At 39.5% G+C, this 18,121-nt stretch overlaps 1 protein-coding gene across 1 annotated transcript; it reads left to right on the top strand.

Annotated features, from left to right (window-relative positions):
- Nucleotides 1–5,159: 5,159 nt before the first annotated feature.
- LOC308406598 (uncharacterized protein) lies at nt 5,160–17,052 on the top strand (the record flags this gene model as incomplete). Its single annotated transcript, XM_080897678.1, has 9 exons — nt 5,160–5,271; nt 5,476–5,604; nt 5,797–5,933; nt 5,976–6,025; nt 6,120–6,257; nt 6,452–6,592; nt 7,088–7,228; nt 8,995–9,132; nt 16,904–17,052. The coding sequence occupies exons 1-9, from the start codon at nt 5,167–5,169 to the stop codon at nt 17,050–17,052; spliced, it is 1,128 nt and encodes a 375-aa protein (XP_080753804.1). The 5' UTR covers nt 5,160–5,166.
- Nucleotides 17,053–18,121: the final 1,069 nt, after the last annotated feature.

Genomic DNA, 18,121 nt, shown 5'->3' with positions numbered 1-18,121 from the left:
TTTTGGCCTGTCAAAATGTGGTATGCACAGTGATGTGCACCCCAAAGCTCACCTTCACAGCACCTTTAAGCTAACAAGCATAACTGACAGAAGGCTACAAAATGAAAGCTCAAGTTCAAGGTTCAAGGTTCTTTATTTGTCACATGCATAGTTATACAAGTATAACACACAGTGAAATGTAGTGAAATATATATATATATATATATATATATATATATATATATATATATATATATATATATATATATATATATATATATATATATATACATACACTGGGTGAATGTGCAGTAGTAGCAGCAAGCAGGTGAATTCTGTACATTAATATGAATAGATATCTGACTATTTTACAGGATAGACAATATAAACATATTTAAAATTAAAGGAATTGAAATGTACATTGTGCCTTGGTTTAGAGTTAAACACAGACAAGTTCAGCTGAAGTGGGAGACTTGTTATCATGCAACTTTAAAGACTGCAAAGAAAGGTCTGTGTATTCATTTGGAGGTCAATATATGTAATGCAAGGAAGAAAAAAAAATAAAGATTTATTACTTTACCTTTAGATCAGGACGTGTTTTGTTATATTTAATATCTCATTCTACCAGTGGCTCCCAAATCAAGCTTGTTAAAACAGGTTGCTGTGAGGTGGCTGTATGATAGCCTTCTTGCTGAATATATGATATGCTAATTTTGCTTGACTAAATGGTATAAAGCCTAAGAAGTTCTTTTGATGACTGTTTGGCTGAGGGTTGTGTGTGAGCCACATTGTACATGCAAAAGCTACATGAGACATATATTTTTGATGAAATTAAACTATATAAGACAACCCCTTCATTTTATTTATTTATTTATTTATTTTCCAGAATGGCCTTTAGTGAATTCGATCCAATACAGAAATGTGTGCTCATGGTTGGCTGTCAGATAGGCAGATGTGTTATTCAGACTATACACCAAAACATTGTGCATCAGAAAAAAACCCAAAAAACATTTGGTGCAGTTCTCCAAAACAGTCTGAGTTTCTCATGTGGCCCTTTGGGAAAATTAAATGGGCAATATTCAGACTATTTTACCCAGCCGTACATACACTGAACAAAAATATAAACGCAACACTTTTGTTTTTGCTCCCATTCCCCATGGGATGGACGTAGAGACCTAAAATTCATTCCAGATACACAATATAACCATCCCTCCCAAACAGTGGTCACAAATCAGTCCAAATGTGTGGTAGTGGGCACATCTGCTATATTGAGATAATCCATCCCACCTCACAGGTGTGCCACATCAGGATGCTGATCTGACATCATGAGTAGTGCACAGGTGTACCTCAGACTGCCCACAACAAAAGGCCACCCTGGAATGTGCAGTTTTGTCTCACAGCAAAATGCCACAGATGCCACAAGCAATGAGGGAGCGTGCAATTGGCATGCTGACAGCAGGAATGTCAACCAGATCTGTCGCCCGTGCATTGAATGTTCATTTTTCAACCATAAGCCGTCTCCACAGGCGTTTCAGAGAATATGGCAGCACATCCAACCGGCCTCACAACCGCAGACCTCGTGTAACCACACCAGCCCAGGACCTCCACATCCAGCAGGTTCACCGCCAAGATCGTCTGAGACCAGCCACCCAGACAGCTGCTGGAACAATTGGTTTGCACAACCAAACAATTTCTGCACAAACTGTCAGAAACCGTCTCAGGGACGCTCAACTGCATGCCCGTCGTCCTCATCGGGGTCTTGACCTGACTCCAGCTCGTCGCCGTAACAGACTTGTGTGGGCAAATGCTCACATTCGATGACGTCTGGCACGTTGGAGAGGTGTGCGCTTCACGGATGAATCATGGTTCACATTGTTCAGGGCAGATGGCAGCTGAGAATGTCCCAGTTCTTGCATGGCCAGCATACTCACCGGACATGTCACCCATTGAGCATGTTCGGGATGTGCTTGACCGGCGTATACGACAGCGTGTACCAGTTCCCACGAATATCCAACAACCTCGCACAGCCATTGAAGTGGAGTGGACCAACATTCCACAGGCCACAATTGACAATCTGATAGACTCCATGCGACGATGTGTTGCACTGCATGAGGCAAATGGTGGTCACACCAGATACTGACCGGTTCTGGGTCCCCAGACCCCCAATAGAACAAAAAACTGTAAACTTCCAGGGTGGCCTTTTGTTGTGGGCAGTCTGAGGTACACCTGTGCACTACTCATGATGTCAGATCAGCATCCTGATGTGGCACACCTGTGAGGTGGGATGGATTATCTCAATATAGCAGATGTGCCCACTACCACACATTTGGACTGATTTGTGACCACTGTTTGGGAGGGATGGTTATATTGTGTATCTGGAATGAATTTTAGGTCTCTACGTCCATCCCATGGGGAATGGGAGCAAAAACAAAAGTGTTGCGTTTATATTTTTGTTCAGTGTATAATACAATCTCTACTCTTCTTGTTCGCGCTCACCTATGCTGATGTGGACTAAATGTAATGAAGAGGGAAAAGGAGAAGAAAGAGAGAGGTCCTTTTCCATCTGCTGGAGAGGAGCTAAAATAAAAGGTAGCCAAGGAGTACAAAACACATGAGCAGCAGTAATTTATTTACAATAAAACAGGCCCAGGGAATTTAAAAAGCAATAAAAGACAAACAAGAAGCCCCACTTATATATTATATGCACAGGTGTAACAGTCTTGAAACAGATGCTCTAGCACCAACCATCACAGAAATCACACTTTTCACTGGTTCTGTCTCACTGGGAAAGGCCTTCTACAGGGTTCCAACACTGGTTCCACAGACAATTCCAGTCCCATCTTCTTAGTATCCTTCTGACCTATCCATCCTGTTGCTGCTGATGCTCTGCTGTGGCTTGCACTCCTTCTGTACAAGCTCCTTGACTGTCCTCACCTCTTATCTTTATGCAGAGTGAGCAGGTGTGGATAATTTCTTTGAATAGTCACTGGTAGGTACATGTAACAACCTCAAAATAAATGCAAAAAATATACAAACATGCATAAAACTATATTATAAAACCAAACCAACAAAGCACACAGTATAAAAACATGAAAACTACTTCCACCCTGTAACACAAAGATACTGATTTAGTACCTGACAATCTGGCAAGTCAGAAAGAATGAATACATAAAAAACCCTGTCAGTGTCATGCTTTATTTACTGTTCTCAGGTCATAGTTTTCTTTGTTTCTCATTAGTCCATAAACACTAGAAGGCAACAAATTGACTGGATTTCTTTCATTCATCCTAAAATGTGAACTACAATAACAAAAAAGTGTTGGTGACTGTATTTGTTCTGAGGACATTTTTATTTCTGATCATCAGTTTTCTTTTTCACTTGTCCTTTGTTGTGTCTCTGTCTCCTGTTTGCTACATGGTTCGCTCTTCTTCTACTACTGTTAAATATTCTGACACTTTTAATGCATTTTTATTCCCTCAAGATAATGTTGATGTCTCAACAAAATGGGGTATTTTTGTTTTACAAAATATATTTTTTAACAAAAAGTGTGTCTTGTTATAGCCAGGTAAGCTGCTGTTTTGAACTCCTCTCCCTGGATAATTGCCAGTACTTGCTGTTTAATGTATTCTTGCTGAAAAGTTGAGTGCTTGCAGAAATAATATTAATAATGGATTGGATTTATATAGCGCTTTTCAAGGCACTCAAAGCGCTTTACAATGCCACTATTCATTCACTCTCGCATTCACACACTGGTGAAGGCAAGCTACGGTTGTAGCCACAGCTGCCTTGGGGAAGACTGACAGAAGCGAGGCTGCCATATCGCACCATCAGCCCCTCTGGCCAACACCAGTAGGAGGCAGGGTAAAGGACACAACGACCAGGACAGAGAGCCCAGGGATCGAACTGGCGACCTTCCGGTTACAGATACGCTTCCCAACCCCCTGAGCCAGGATCCAGACATCCAAGACATCCAAGAAAGGTTCTCCACTATAAAGAACTGGTCATGATTTATGCCTACTGGCTGAAGAAGCTGACTGCACTCCATGAGCATCTGGCAGCACAAATGAACCAACTGCCAGATCCCCAGTATTCCCCCCAAGTATCCCCAGAAAGGACCGGTCTCATCAAACTACCGGCCAGTAATCTCCCTCAGTACCACACTGAAGCTTGTGTCAGGCGTTAAAGGACTGGTGAGTGTCAGAACACCTGTCCAGAATGAGATATCAAACATCCATGAGTGCATCAGGAAGATGGCCCCAACCGACTGCATGCTTAGTGAATACCTCAGGCAACAGAAAGCAGAGTAAGAAAAGGACCAAGAGGAGGAACCATCATGGAATGAAAGGCCCCTGCACAGTATGTACCACCGGTAGATAGAAGTGGCTGACATCCATAAATCCTACCAGTGGGTGGACAAAGCTGGACTGAAAGACAGCACAGAGGAACTGACCATGGCGGCACAGTAACATCTGTAAAAAAACAAACAAACAAACCAACAAAAAAAAACATATGCTTCTATAATAGCGTGTGTGTGTGTGTGTGTGTGTGTGTGTGTGTGTGTGTTCCTGTCTAGCTGTCTTTGTGAGGACTGAAATCTGCATTCTACCATACTTGTGAGAACCAACAGTCACTTGTGAGGACACACAACCCGGTCCTCACAAATTTGAAGGCATTTAAAGGCATTTTTGAGGCTCAAAATGTGGTTTTAGTGTCAGGGTTACAATTAGGTTATGGTTAGGTTTAGGGTAAGGGGCAGGTTTTAGATCTCACCTTGGGTCAACACACCTGAATCACATGATTAGTTCGTTACCAGGCCTCTGGAGAACTTCTGGACATGTTGAGGAGCTAATTTAGATCAGCTGTGTTGGTTCAAGGACACATCTAAAACCTGCAGGGACACCGGCCCTCGAGGCCTGAAGTTGCCCACCCCTGGGCTAGGGAAAGCATTATGTCAATGAAGGTCCTCACTAAGATAGCTGAAAGGGGTTGTGTGTGTGTGTGTGTGTGTGTGTGTGTGTCTATTTGTCTGTCTGTCTTTGCCACACCAGTTCTGGCTCCAGACCTTATGTTTGACACCCCTGCACCAGAAACTCTAAAGAAAGCTGTTTTCACAGTCATTAATTACTAATGGCAGTTTACTATAGTTTAGTTACAGATTTACCTAATGACTAATAGTCTTACATTTCTATGCAGATCACAAACCTGGAGGCAGAGATAAAGAAGCAGAAAACCCAAGAGAAAATGTTGCAGAATGGAGAAGAGGTCAAAACCACCGAATCCTACTTAAAGTTGGTAAGAAATGCCCTTTAATCATTACACAACAATGTGCGGTAAGAATGCAGTAGCCGTGGAGGTCACAAATTTAAATGAGTAACTAAGGTAAAGCTCACTACAAAGTACAAAGGGGGTGCGAGTTATGATGTGACATGAATAACTTTTTTGTTTGTTTTTATGCAGTATGTCTGTTTCTGTGTTCTTGTCCCACCATATATGAAGCACCTAAGGAACAGTGGTCAAGAGAGCCTGGCTATGCTTGAGGCTCGTCTGACTGAGGAGAAAGACTGGAGGAAACAGCTGGAGTTGGACCTCAGTGCTGCACAGGCTGCCCTGAAGAAAGAGAAAGAGGTAAAAACTAGACTTTCGCTTTGTGTGAAATACAGAACAGAAACGCCACACGTACACAGAAATTCAATTTAGGACTGATGCAAAGAGTTATGGTTGTATTTTCAGAATGTTTTTAACAATGTTACAAACTAAATGCCACACAGTTACCACGTGTATTCTTTGGGTGTTATTCTTTGGTTCTTTACACCAAAGGCTTTGCAGATAAGTGAGCGAGAGCGAAACAAACTGAGACTTGAGAACAACAGCCTTCATATAGAATGCCAACAGGGGAAAACACTCATCAAGAGTCTCACTCAAGTCAAGGTGGAAAAACACTTCTGGAAGAAAAGGTTTGTTAATTTTTCATTTTAAACATAATGAAACGGTCACAGTCTTTCTTCAGAGGAAAATGGTTCAGAAATGAACATTCAAAGCACTCAAAGTAGTACAAAAATTAAGTTTCTTCTAATAAAAGCCACATTTGCATTTTCGAGAGCTCCTTGTCTAAATAGATGTTCTTGTTTTTTTTTAAATAGCAAAGCCAGGAGTGTGTCCTGTCAGGTACTACATACGTGCAGATTGTACCGAATCTTGCTCTAAAGACAGTGACTGCCACGATAATGAGAAGTGCTGCTCCAACGGATGTGGACATGAGTGCATGGCTCCAGTCATAGGTGAGAAATGAACAAAGTAGCTTTGTATTATATCTAAATATGTAGATTTTTTTCTCATTTGCTTTCTGTTCAGCAACCAATTTGGCAACCACAAATCACAGACTTCACACCTCATTTCCTACAGCTGATCACACTTCTTTCTCACTTTACAGCGTCAAGTCCATATTTTCTGACTGACTTTGTTTTCCTTTCAGTGAAGCCAGGATTGTGTCCTCACAGGCTTCCCGCAGCCCTTGGACCATGTGTTGAGTCTTGCTCGACAGACAGTGACTGCCACGATAGTGAGAAGTGCTGCTCCAACGGATGTGGACATGAGTGCATGGTTCCAGATATAGGTGAAAAAACAACAAAGCAGCAAAGACCACCCCAAAGTGAAAATGACCTACAGGATATCTGTTTATTATATCATCTGTATCATGTATATGAAGAATAAATTGTAAATTTGACTTAAAACTACAGTTTAATCATGATGGTACCTCATCACCAGTATGAGGTACAGTAGCCTCCCACTGGGAAACAGAATCAGGGCAAAACAGAGAGCTAAGAACTTGAACTAAAGATCACTAGGGTGAAAAAAAAGTTAAATAATGAGTCGCAGGGTAGAAATGATTATTGAATCAGACGACAGTGCTGAGTACACATCATCTTAAAAAGACAATAAAATGTTTCATATTTGTCACACACTCTTAGATAAGATTTTGGTTCATTTTTTAATCACAAATCACAGACTTCATACCTCATTTCCTACAGCTGATCACACTTCTTTCTGGCTTTACAGCTTCAAGTCCATATTTCCAAATATCTTTATACTGACTTTGTTTTCCTTTCAGTGAAGCCAGGAGTGTGTCCTCTCGGGCATCCCCCAACCTTTGGACCATGTGTAGAATCTTGCTCTAAAGACAGCGACTGCACTGATAAAAAGAAGTGCTGCTCCAATGGATGTGGACATGAATGCATGGCACCTTACATAGGTGAGAAATGAACAAAGTGACTGTTTACAGCATATCTTTTGTATCACATCATATAAAACAGCTCGACATACACTTTATTTAATCCCACACTGGGGAAATTCAAAAGTTACAGCAGTAACTTAGTTACAGTATTTTTATTTTAAGAAATTTTTAAGAAAAAAGAGAAGATAAAAGATGATGAGTTGTGGATCATGTTGTGAAAAGTAGTTCTTCTTTATGACCATGCGGTTGTTTGGATGCTGCAAACAACCACGTGGTCACTGGGGTTCAATGTTGGGCAAGTTACTTTAAAAAGTAATTAATTATAGTTACTAGTTACTTCTTCAAAAAAGTAACTGAGTTAGTAACTGAGTTACAATATTCTAAAAGTAATTAATTACTTGAAAAGTAACTATTGCGTTACTTTAAAAAAACGTTTAACCCTCTGGGGTCCAGGGTATAATTGGCCATTTTTAACTACTTTTGATTTTACCTCGACATTTTACCTTTAAAAACTATTTACTTTGTCTTGTTTGGTATTATTCTTTTTAGCACAACCTCACGTGTCTGAATTTACAGTTATGTTTTTATTTTGACATACTGTATTAACACAACTGATCTAAAATCAGACAAAAACATAAAATCAGAGTAGAAAAGTTATATTTTTTACTGTAACAACCACAAACATGAATCATATCTCATAACTTTAAATGCAAATATAAATTGTCAGTTTTAAAATCCTATGCACAAGTTTTGCAAACAACAAAGTTATTTGCATCTATTTACCTTTTACCTTGATTTTTCAAATAACCATTTCAAACTATTTACAGAACAATCAGCTGTTCTGCATTCAATAAGATGCCACACAAATTATTTGTGCCACTCCAAAAAAATAATTTGTTTGTTTTTTTGCTCATAAGCAGAGAGTGCTTGCTAGCGCTGCCCTTAGACCAGGGGTGTCGAACTACAGGCCTCGAGGGCCGGTGTCCTGCAGGTTTTAGATCTCACCCTGGGTCATCACACCTGAGTTCATTACCAGGCCTCTGGAGAACTGCAAGACATGTTGAGGAGGTCATTTAGCCATTTAAATCAGCTGTGTTGGATCAAGGACACATCTAAAACCTGCAGGACACCGGCCCCCGAGGCCTGGAGTTCGACACCTGTGCCTTAGACAGTAAACGTGACGAAACTATTGAGGAAAAAACACCGCGTATATATTGTTTATCATGACTCTGGTTTTACGTGGCCCATCGACACAATTTAAAAACTGGTATATATCACCTTGTTGCTTTGTCTTTAAGTGGTCGTGTGATTGGCTCACCACGACTACTTTATTCTTCCTCAGTCAAACAGCAGCACTCATGCAATTGTTTTGCCCCCTTAGCTCCAGGTGTTGTGCTAGACAGTGATTGTGATTACCGTCCGCGGGAGCGTGCGCAGCTGCTTAAAGCTGTAGCGTCCAGATTACTTACGTAGTCAGCTACTTCCGTGCAATTGATATAAAATGCGGTAAGCTGAACACAGCTTCAACCGTCTGCTTGTTGAAAAATAGTAACGGACCGCGTTTTCTTGTTAGTAACTGTAACGGCGTTGTAACGATAGGAATAGTAATTAGTTAGATTACTCGTTACTAAAAAAAGTAACGCCGTTACTAACACCGTTACTTGTAACGCTGTTATTCCCATCACTGCTGGGGTTTAATAGCCTCATGGGATATTTTGCAGAGGGAAAGTGTAACACTCTCTGGTTAAAGTTCTTTGTCTTTAATGTTTTCTTATTTTTTTCAGTGAAGCCGGGAGTGTGTCCTCTCAGACTGTTGGATGACAGAAGGTGTGCTGAATCTTGCTCTAATGACATTGACTGCCCCGATAATGAGAAGTGCTGCTTCAGTGAATGTGGTCGTCATTGCATAGAGCCTTACATGGGTGAGATATGAACAATGATAAGTAGCTAACACTCCCTAAACACTTTTTAAGTGGTTAAAGGCATTTTGTAACAAATCATATTCTCTATTTTGGTGTATCTGTAAAGTCCCCCGAGCGGTGGTCACTTGAGGCCTCCACATGTGTGCCAAGTAGTACTATCATGATGGTCAGGGTGAGGGTGAGCTCTGCTGATTAGAAATCCCTTTTTTCTTTCGTTAACGTTATTAAGACTTTCTGTTTCTGATGATAATCATGTCTCTTACAAAGAAAAAGCGGTCTGTTTGCATTATTTTCTTGTTTTCTTATTTACATCATGCAATCTTACCTTAGTGTAAAAACACTGTATTCAAGAAACAGTGTTTCACAATGAGTAGTATATCTGTTCCACTTCTAATAAAAGAGTTATAGAATGATGCATTGTGTGTTGTTTCTTTATGTAAAACAATATAAATTGCCCCTCACCTGTTGATTTGCTACACATTTGTAATAGGCCTCTGATTTCAAAAGTCTGTGAGGTTCAACAGATCAAATGCAAACGTTTATGATGCTTAAATATTTGTATTTAACATTCAAAATGTAACTAAAATCAGTGCAAAATAAATTTTTGGTAAAGGGCTAAAAAGCACACACAGATACAAAAAAAAACAGAACCAAAAATAAGATAAAAGTCTGATAGAAACACTGAAACATGTTCTCCACCTGGTGGTGAGGACAATAGGTCATGCATTCAGGCCATGCCCTGTATGCACACTCGCCACACCAGACTCCATTGCTGCCAAGCATGCTGAAGAATGTTTAATGTCTACTGAAAAACATTTTAGACAAGCCTGTGAAATATTGGAAGAAGAATATTCTGTGGTAAGATGAGCCCAAAACAGAAATTTCTGTAGACCATAATACACACCATGGAGTTCAAAAAGCACTGCATTTCACCCCAAACAGTTTGGAGTTGGGAACATCCTAGTGTGGGGCTGTTTTTCATGCTTCCTATAACTAAAGGAAGGATGAATAGAAAAATGTAATGACACATTCTTGATTTTAAGAAAATCTGCTGTCATCTATCAGTAGACGATTTGCCTAAAATCCCACCTGAGCAATGCATGTGACTAGTTTCTCCACACAGGAGGCGTCTTGAAGCTATCATCACCAAGAAAGGCGTTTGCATGAAGTATTAAATACATTTCCAGCAAGGATGCTCCCCTGTGTCATTTCTCATTATTACATGTAATTTATGGACATATATGGGTTGATGTCTTTGCATGTGTGAATTGGATGGGTTGTTGACGACATCGGGTGAGAATTTCATGTCAATAACACCTTTAGAAATGAGTCTTGTTACATGCTCAATTATCCAGGTAAAGAAATCCCCAAAATTTGATTTTATTCATCTGGACGTAACGTTTTCAGTGGGAGAAGCAAATCTACTTGTAAACAGTATGTTTACATAGTGACTGAAAGTTTCTCATTTCAGTCACTCGAAGTCAAGAAGTCAATTGGTTGAATGACGTAACATTTCTCCGACTGAGAATGATACTGTTCATTCTGTCTAGATGAATAAAACCAACTTTTGGGGGCTATTTATTTAGAAAATTGATGACACATTGTCACAAACGGCAGCAAGACTGCCCCCGTGCTCACTTGGTTGGCATCCACCAGGATTGTAAATGCACTATCAAAATATGGAGCTGCTAAAACAGGAGGGAAGCACAACAAAGGCTTTACATTGTCAAACGCTAGCTGACATTGTTGAGATGAAATTATTTCAAGTGCCTTAATTCTATGCTTTATATGAACTAAAATGCCATATAACCATATAGTGTAGTATTAAGTGGACACGGCCCTGAAATAAAGGCATTAGACTACATGTCCTTGGGGCGTAGAATGCTGTAGACTCTCACCTACGCTTGCCTGGGAAAAAGTAGATAACAGGGGACCATCTTCTAGGGGAAAGTTACTGAGACACTGTTGTTTAGACTAGAGTGAGAGAGCTGGTAATAAAACTGTTAGGCGCGCGTCACCATTTTGAGATCTGCGGCAATGTGTCATGCAGGACGCACACTTCAACAACTCAGTCAGTGGGAATACAACAGTGGAAAGGTTTTTACTTTGACTCTTTAGGAAAGCAGAACGCCTTTGGAAATCAACTAAACTTGAAGTTCACAGGCTTCACTGACTTTTAAAGTTTTGAATTGTGACGCTCCTGTTTACATTTAGGATCTTTTAGAGCCTCACACTCCCTCTTGCAGCCTGAGATCATCTAATCAAAGGCTGTTGGTAGTGCCCCGAACATGTTTTAAAAAACCAGAGGTGATAGATCTTTTAGAGCGGTGGCCCCCAGGTTGTGGAATTCTCTCCCTCCATCTTTACGTTGCCTGGATTGTATTTATTCTTTTAAACATCATCTTAAGAATAATTTATTTAGACTAGCTTTTAATTAGATTTTTGCTGTAAGTTTGACTGTACTGTTTTATGTTCATCTGTTTTATAGTATTGTGGAGAGTGCTATATAAATCAATAAATCAATAAAGTAAAACAAACCTCTATAATAACTCTCCAAACCCCAAACTCTTTGGAGTTCCTTCTTTGTTGTTGAAGGAAGATGCTCCTCAATTGTTGCAACCTTTGCTGTCACATTGGCCACAAGCCCTTGTCACACCACACGGCCAAGATAGATCACCATCACCTTAGCAAACTCACATTTAGCCAAGTTAATAGTAAGCTTGGCATCAGCCAGTTGATCAAACAATGCTTGCATGTGATGAAGATGAGCATCCTACTTGTCAGTGACCCTCTAAGCCGGTTACAGCTTTATTCCTAAAGCTGTAACCGTCCACAGAGGGTCCTATTCCTCTGTGGGGCAACCTGCATATGGCCAATAAAGCATTCATTCATTCATTAATCACTGAAATGCTGCCAGAGCATTTCTTAAACCAAATGGTATGACTTTATGAGAATAAGGAACTAAAGGGGTGGTGAAAGGTGATATTTCCTGTTCCCGTGCCTACAATGGCACCTGCCAATAACCTTTAAGCAAATCAAATTTACTTGAAAATGTGGCCGATCCAACCTGGTCAATACAGTCATCCATTCGTGGGAACAGAAAAGAGTTTGTTACAGAATTGACTTTTAAATCTATACAAAATGTTTTATCTGGCTTTGGCACCAGGATAGATGGAAAAGCAATGTCATTTCAGAGCATAAAAGAAACTTCAGCACCCATTTGTTTAAGCTTTTCCAGTGACCTGCGATAGAATCACTTCTTAACTGGCTGTACATCTCCAACATCAATATCATGTTCAACCCAGTCAGTGCAAAATGGTACATCACCAAACAAACAGGTATACTTTAACCACTAAGAAACAGACAAAACAGGGTGCACAATGTCCTTAACACTCTGACTAGAATTTTGGTCACTTATATGATACAGTTTGAGTTTGTTTATAAGACAAAGCTGAACTGACTTTGTCCAACAAACCAATTTGAGCCTGAACAATAATGCATGAAAGGCAATTCTCTTCATGTATTAATCACCAGGAGATGTGGCATGTCCATTTGACAGCTGGTACTTTCTCACTTTTACTTGAGTAAAGAAGCTTAATCGGTACTTCAACTTTTACTGGAGTAGGGTTTTTTTTTAACAATAGCATCTGTAATTCTACTTAAGTACAGAATATCTGTACTTTTGCCAACTCTGGTCATGAGATGGTAAGGACTACAGATGAATTTAAAAATAAAAAAAGAAAGAAAGAAGGAGCACAGGAAACTAGTGAAGTGCCAGGGGTTGAAGGAACAACTGAGCAGATGTGGATGTCACTTATATGATACAGTTGGAGTTTGTTAATAAGACAAAGCTGAACTGACTTTGTCCATTTTGATGTTGAAACTAAATAGTTCAGATCAGAAAGCTTTTCTGACCATATGAAGGTCTGTATATCAGGCCTGAAATGGAGATCCCACAATTGGAGACGGCACCACAACTTGATCCCCAGGATTAAACTGACGATGTTTTGTGCCACAATCATTCACACTCTTCATTCCAGTCTGTGCCTTTTGCCAGAAAACCAACTACAAACAATTGGCATCTAAACCTATTCACAATGACAGCCAAGGTTTTAAGTGGTTCTGAATCAACCCCATTATCCTTTAATGCAGCCAAGGGTCCATGCGCACTATGTCTGAACACAAGCTCATTAGGGCTCAAGCCTGTGCTCTCCTGGACTGCCTGTGTGTGTAATGTTTATGAGAACTCCTTACTGAAACTGGATGTAAATATTTGACTCTGTTTCTCATCTTAATATAATACCTCTCATAATGCATTCTTGAATGATTTTTTCATCGTTTAAGGTGAACAAAACCGATTGCTTGGTAGACCTGTCTTAAATTGTTTCACCACAGAAGACTGTTCCTTTTCTCAAATACAGGTTATCAGCTTAAAGCATTAATTTTTATCAAAAGCATTAGTTAAAAAATGTACAATCGCTAAAGAAGATAAGTTTTAATAAATGATAAAAAATATATATATATACACATCTTGCTACTTGGTCCTTTGATCTTAAGAATTTAAAAATATCGTCAATTTCTAATGCATTTTGGCCAAAATCATCCAACATGTAAACACATAGTGCAATAAATTGTAAAGATAACTGTTAGTAACAGTTTCTTATGCTTTTTAAGGTGAGGATTAAGGATCCTTTTTACTGCGCTGTGTTGTATTGTCCTCCCTGACTAATAACAGTTTGTTATCAGTCGTTCCTTTTAAGTCAACGTTTGCGCCCGTTTTTAAACTTTCATCCCTGGATAAATGCCAGTACTCGCTGTTTAAAGTGTTCTTTGAAAAGTTGATCTCTTGTGGAGATCAACTCGTTTACACATCCATCTCCATCCTTTAAAGGAACTTTTGTTTTGTTTTTGTCAGGGCTCTGTGTGCGGGCAGGCGGAGGTGAGGATCCAAATGCAGGACTCGGAGGCTGAATACAACTCAAAAACCTCAGCTTTCTTGCTGGCAGAAAACAAAACGCGAACTGAACAAGGAATACTGAGAACAGAAACACACAGGCACAATCTGAGAGTACAACACGACACTGAGCAAAGGCAAACACAGGGCTAATATACACAGGGGAGTAATCAGGGAATGGGAAACAGGAGAGAGACACAGCTGGGAGAGGTTAGGGCTAACGAGACAGGGGAGCGAAGCTGGACACACTGACATAAGACATAATCTTTCAAAATAAAACAGGAACCAATAAACAAAGACGCAGACTAAGAAACATGGACTTTACACGGGCAGAATTAAACCTAACCCAGAATAAGCTGGAACATACTAAATATCATCATCATCACCTGACAATAGATCAAGACAATAACCAAAAATACAAAATCAAACCAAAACATGAGAACTCAAAATGCTGGGTCAGAACTGACCCAGAACCATGACAGTTTTTTTCAACATTTCAGTAATACATGTGAGGGACGCCTATTTTTTTCAAACCTGGCTTCAAAGAGCAGAGGTAATCCTGAGGTATTTATTCAGCAACCTTACATTATGTACTCCTTCTTAACCAGCTGTATCAATTCTTTCAAATTAGGCTGTAAAAGCCTTCTTGTTGTTTGTTTATCGTTGTTGTACTCCAGCTTTTTACCTGTTTGGTTACCTGAGTTGTCAGTGTTAGCTGACTGGATGAAAGCATCCTTCTGTTCTCACAAAATTTGACCTGCACCTTTGCTCAAAAATGTGTTTCACTCTATCTGACTCTGTGTGCTCAATATAATCAAGGATCCACTAGAATCTGCTTGTTTTAAGAATCTTATATATCCACCCACTTAAAAAGAACAAACAAACAAACAAAAAACCATTTAGCTAACCTTAAACATTACCATTTACTTTTAAGAGTTTAGAAAAGGTTACAGCTGTGCAGCGTACAGCTGTTTTACACAAATACAGCGTTTGTGAAAATGAGCTCATTTCAGTGAAACAGCTCTTCTCAGTGAAGTTATGAGAGAGTGTTCTGCTTTTCTGACGATGGACCTGACCTCTGCCTTTTATACTAGTGAACACCACATTACTTAAAGTATTATTTATAAGTGTTCATTTGTCTCATCATAAGTACATTTACTTGTTTTTGTTAGGAATGTTTCCCCACTTTTGATCACTTTGGACTATTTCTTATGCCATAAAAGAACTGCTTAAACACTCAAACCTTACATGTAGTACAAACATATTGTGTTTTGGGCTGGTACTGTACATCCTGACAGAGTACAGTAGATTATGTGTGCTGGCACCACCTTATCACAATCAGGGGACCGAATCAGATAGTCTGGCCGTCCAGTCTCCCAGCAGAGTGATCTGAAATCTAATACAGACTAAACTGTGTATCACCTCATGCTCATGCAGAAGGAAAATACAGTTGTGCAGACTCATATTATCTCACTAAGTTGTCCCTATCACGTCTCTCATGGTGAATGGACCTCACGCAGTGATGTTTCTGATGTCTCATAGAAACAGACGAATCATCAACAACAGATAGAAGAAGAAAAGTTTGTGCAAGAAATGAAAGAAAAAAAAATCTTAAAACGCATTGATGGTAATGTGATCAAATATAGTGCATTAATTTGTTATCCTAAAAAAACAGCAAAATCACTTAGACTATTAGAGACTGAATGGAATTCTAGTAAGAGGTGAACAAAAACGAGGGATATCTATACAACCATGAGGAAGAACAAGGAGAAAAAACAACAATAAAAAGACGATAAAGAACACTTTACAGCTAAGGATAATTTTGTTATATGAATGTCATAGTGAGTTGACTCCTCCTTATCTAAAGGCACATTCTGGTCCTATCTGAACCACAGGAACAGAAAAAATAAAAAATAAAATAAACAAGGATACAAAGCACATAAAGAAACAAAAGATATTGTGATTGTGTTGTCCAGTTCTCTTTCTAAGAACTTTTAAAAATCTTGGTTACCAACAAGGTTCAGCAGTATAAAAATAAAGTTAACATTGGGATAAAGTGGTGTTAATTTCTCCATGACTATGTGGTTGTTGTCATGCTGGATAATAAAGATAATGAAAACTGCCTAGTGGTTTGACTAAGATGTAAACACAAAATTTGTATCATCATTTGAGCAACAAGGAACATAAAAAACCAAATGTGTGTGATATGAAACCTTATCAGACAGAATATAAGATCACAAGCACAGTGATCCATCATCCTTTAACTGGCTGCTCAGTCAGTGGTTGCGGACAGTCTTTTTTTTAAAAAAAAAAAGAGGTGAACATGGACAAAAGCTCGTCTACAGTTTGTATATTGATTGCAGCACTTTGTGCATTGGTGCACTTTGGCACGGCTTTTTCTAAGGTGGAACATAAACCTGACGTTTTAATAAGTGAGTTTCTTTTGAGTATTGTTTCTTTCTGAAATGTGCATGTTTGTCACCTCAGCTGTCACCTGATTTACCACAGCTGATCCATATCCTTTTTTGCCTCACTGCCTCGGGCTACTGTGGCTCAAGAGTTGGCAGTTTGTCCTGTGATCTGATGGTTGCCAGTTCAAGCCCCAGCTCGGACAGTCTTGGTCGTTGTGTACTTGGGCAAGACACTTCACCTGTTGCCTACTGGTGGTGGTCAGAGTGCCCGGTGGTGCCAGTGTCCAGCGGCCTCAAGACATTTTGATTCATTTGCTGCAGGGTTCAATAAGATTTTTCAGAGGGACAACCTAACGCACACTCTGGTTAGAGTTCTTGGTCACTTTTGATTTCTCATTTCTTTCAGCAAAGCCAGGAGTGTGTCCTCGCAAACGCTGGGACTTTGGGCTGTGTGTTGAATCTTGCTCCAATGACTATGACTGTCGCGGTAAAGAGAAGTGCTGCCCCAAAGGATGTGGACGTGAGTGCATGGCTCCTGTCGGAGGTGAGAGATGAACAAAGTAGCAAAGATCACTCCAAAGTGAAAATTATCTGCAAGATATTTCATTTATTATATCATCTACAATAGAAAGAAGAGAAAAAGAGTGATTGCAAAGGATGTCTCTACCTGACTTATTTAATTGAACTATAAAAAAACATTTACTTGCAACTTCATGAAACTTGAGAGGTCAAGAGGTCAGTTTTAAATATGTACGTTGTATATACATACATATATGTGTGTGTGTGTGTGTGTGTGTGCGCGCACACATAAGACAAAAAGTATGAGATGGAGGTCCAGCACTGTGACAATCAGAGCAAAACAGAAAGACACGAATTTGAAGTCAGATAGGGTGAAAAAGAAAATTAAATCTTGAGTCAATAGACAGAAATGTCATTGAGACGACAGGGAAAGAGGATGAGTGAAAAGACGGCTGGAGCTAATTAAGCGTTTAAAGACATATTTGCAATTAACTTGAAGATATTTTTACAAGCAAGTTTATTTTGCCTCAGACATGTTCAGTTTATAATCTGCTGCTTACTGTTTATTACTAAAATGTGCATGTTTGGTTTGTTTCATTAAACAGCCAAACTGGCAATCACACAGCATCAGAACTCTTATCTCATTTACCACTTTACCACAGCTGATCTATGTCCTTTTCTGCTTTAGTGCCTTCTCCCAAACCAGAATGTCCACCGCATCTTAATCTTGCTCTGTCACGTAAGGGGTGTAATGACTGTCCTAGAGACCACACATGCTGCGTCTATAATGGTTATGAAGTCTGCGTCCCTCCTGTTCTCAGTACGTCTCACAATGTTTGATTTCTTCTTAAGAGGCTGTGTATTTAATTAAATCTTTTTAAAATTTTAAAATATAAGAAGTAGTTTAAAAATAATATTTAGGCTACATTTACTGCACTCTCTAGTTGGAGTTCTTTGTTTGTACTAATTTATTTTTCCTATCAGCAAAGCCAGGAGTGTGTCCTCGCAAACGCTGGGACTTTGGGCTGTGTGTTGAATCTTGCTCCAATGACTATGACTGTCGCGGTAAAGAGAAGTGCTGCCCCAAAGGATGTGGACGTGAGTG

Source organism: Rhamphochromis sp. 'chilingali', assembly GCF_963969265.1.
Source record: "Rhamphochromis sp. 'chilingali' genome assembly, chromosome: 12".
In the NCBI taxonomy this organism is placed as follows: domain Eukaryota; kingdom Metazoa; phylum Chordata; class Actinopteri; order Cichliformes; family Cichlidae; genus Rhamphochromis; species Rhamphochromis sp. 'chilingali'.
This window is presented reverse-complemented; position numbering and strand designations above follow the sequence as displayed.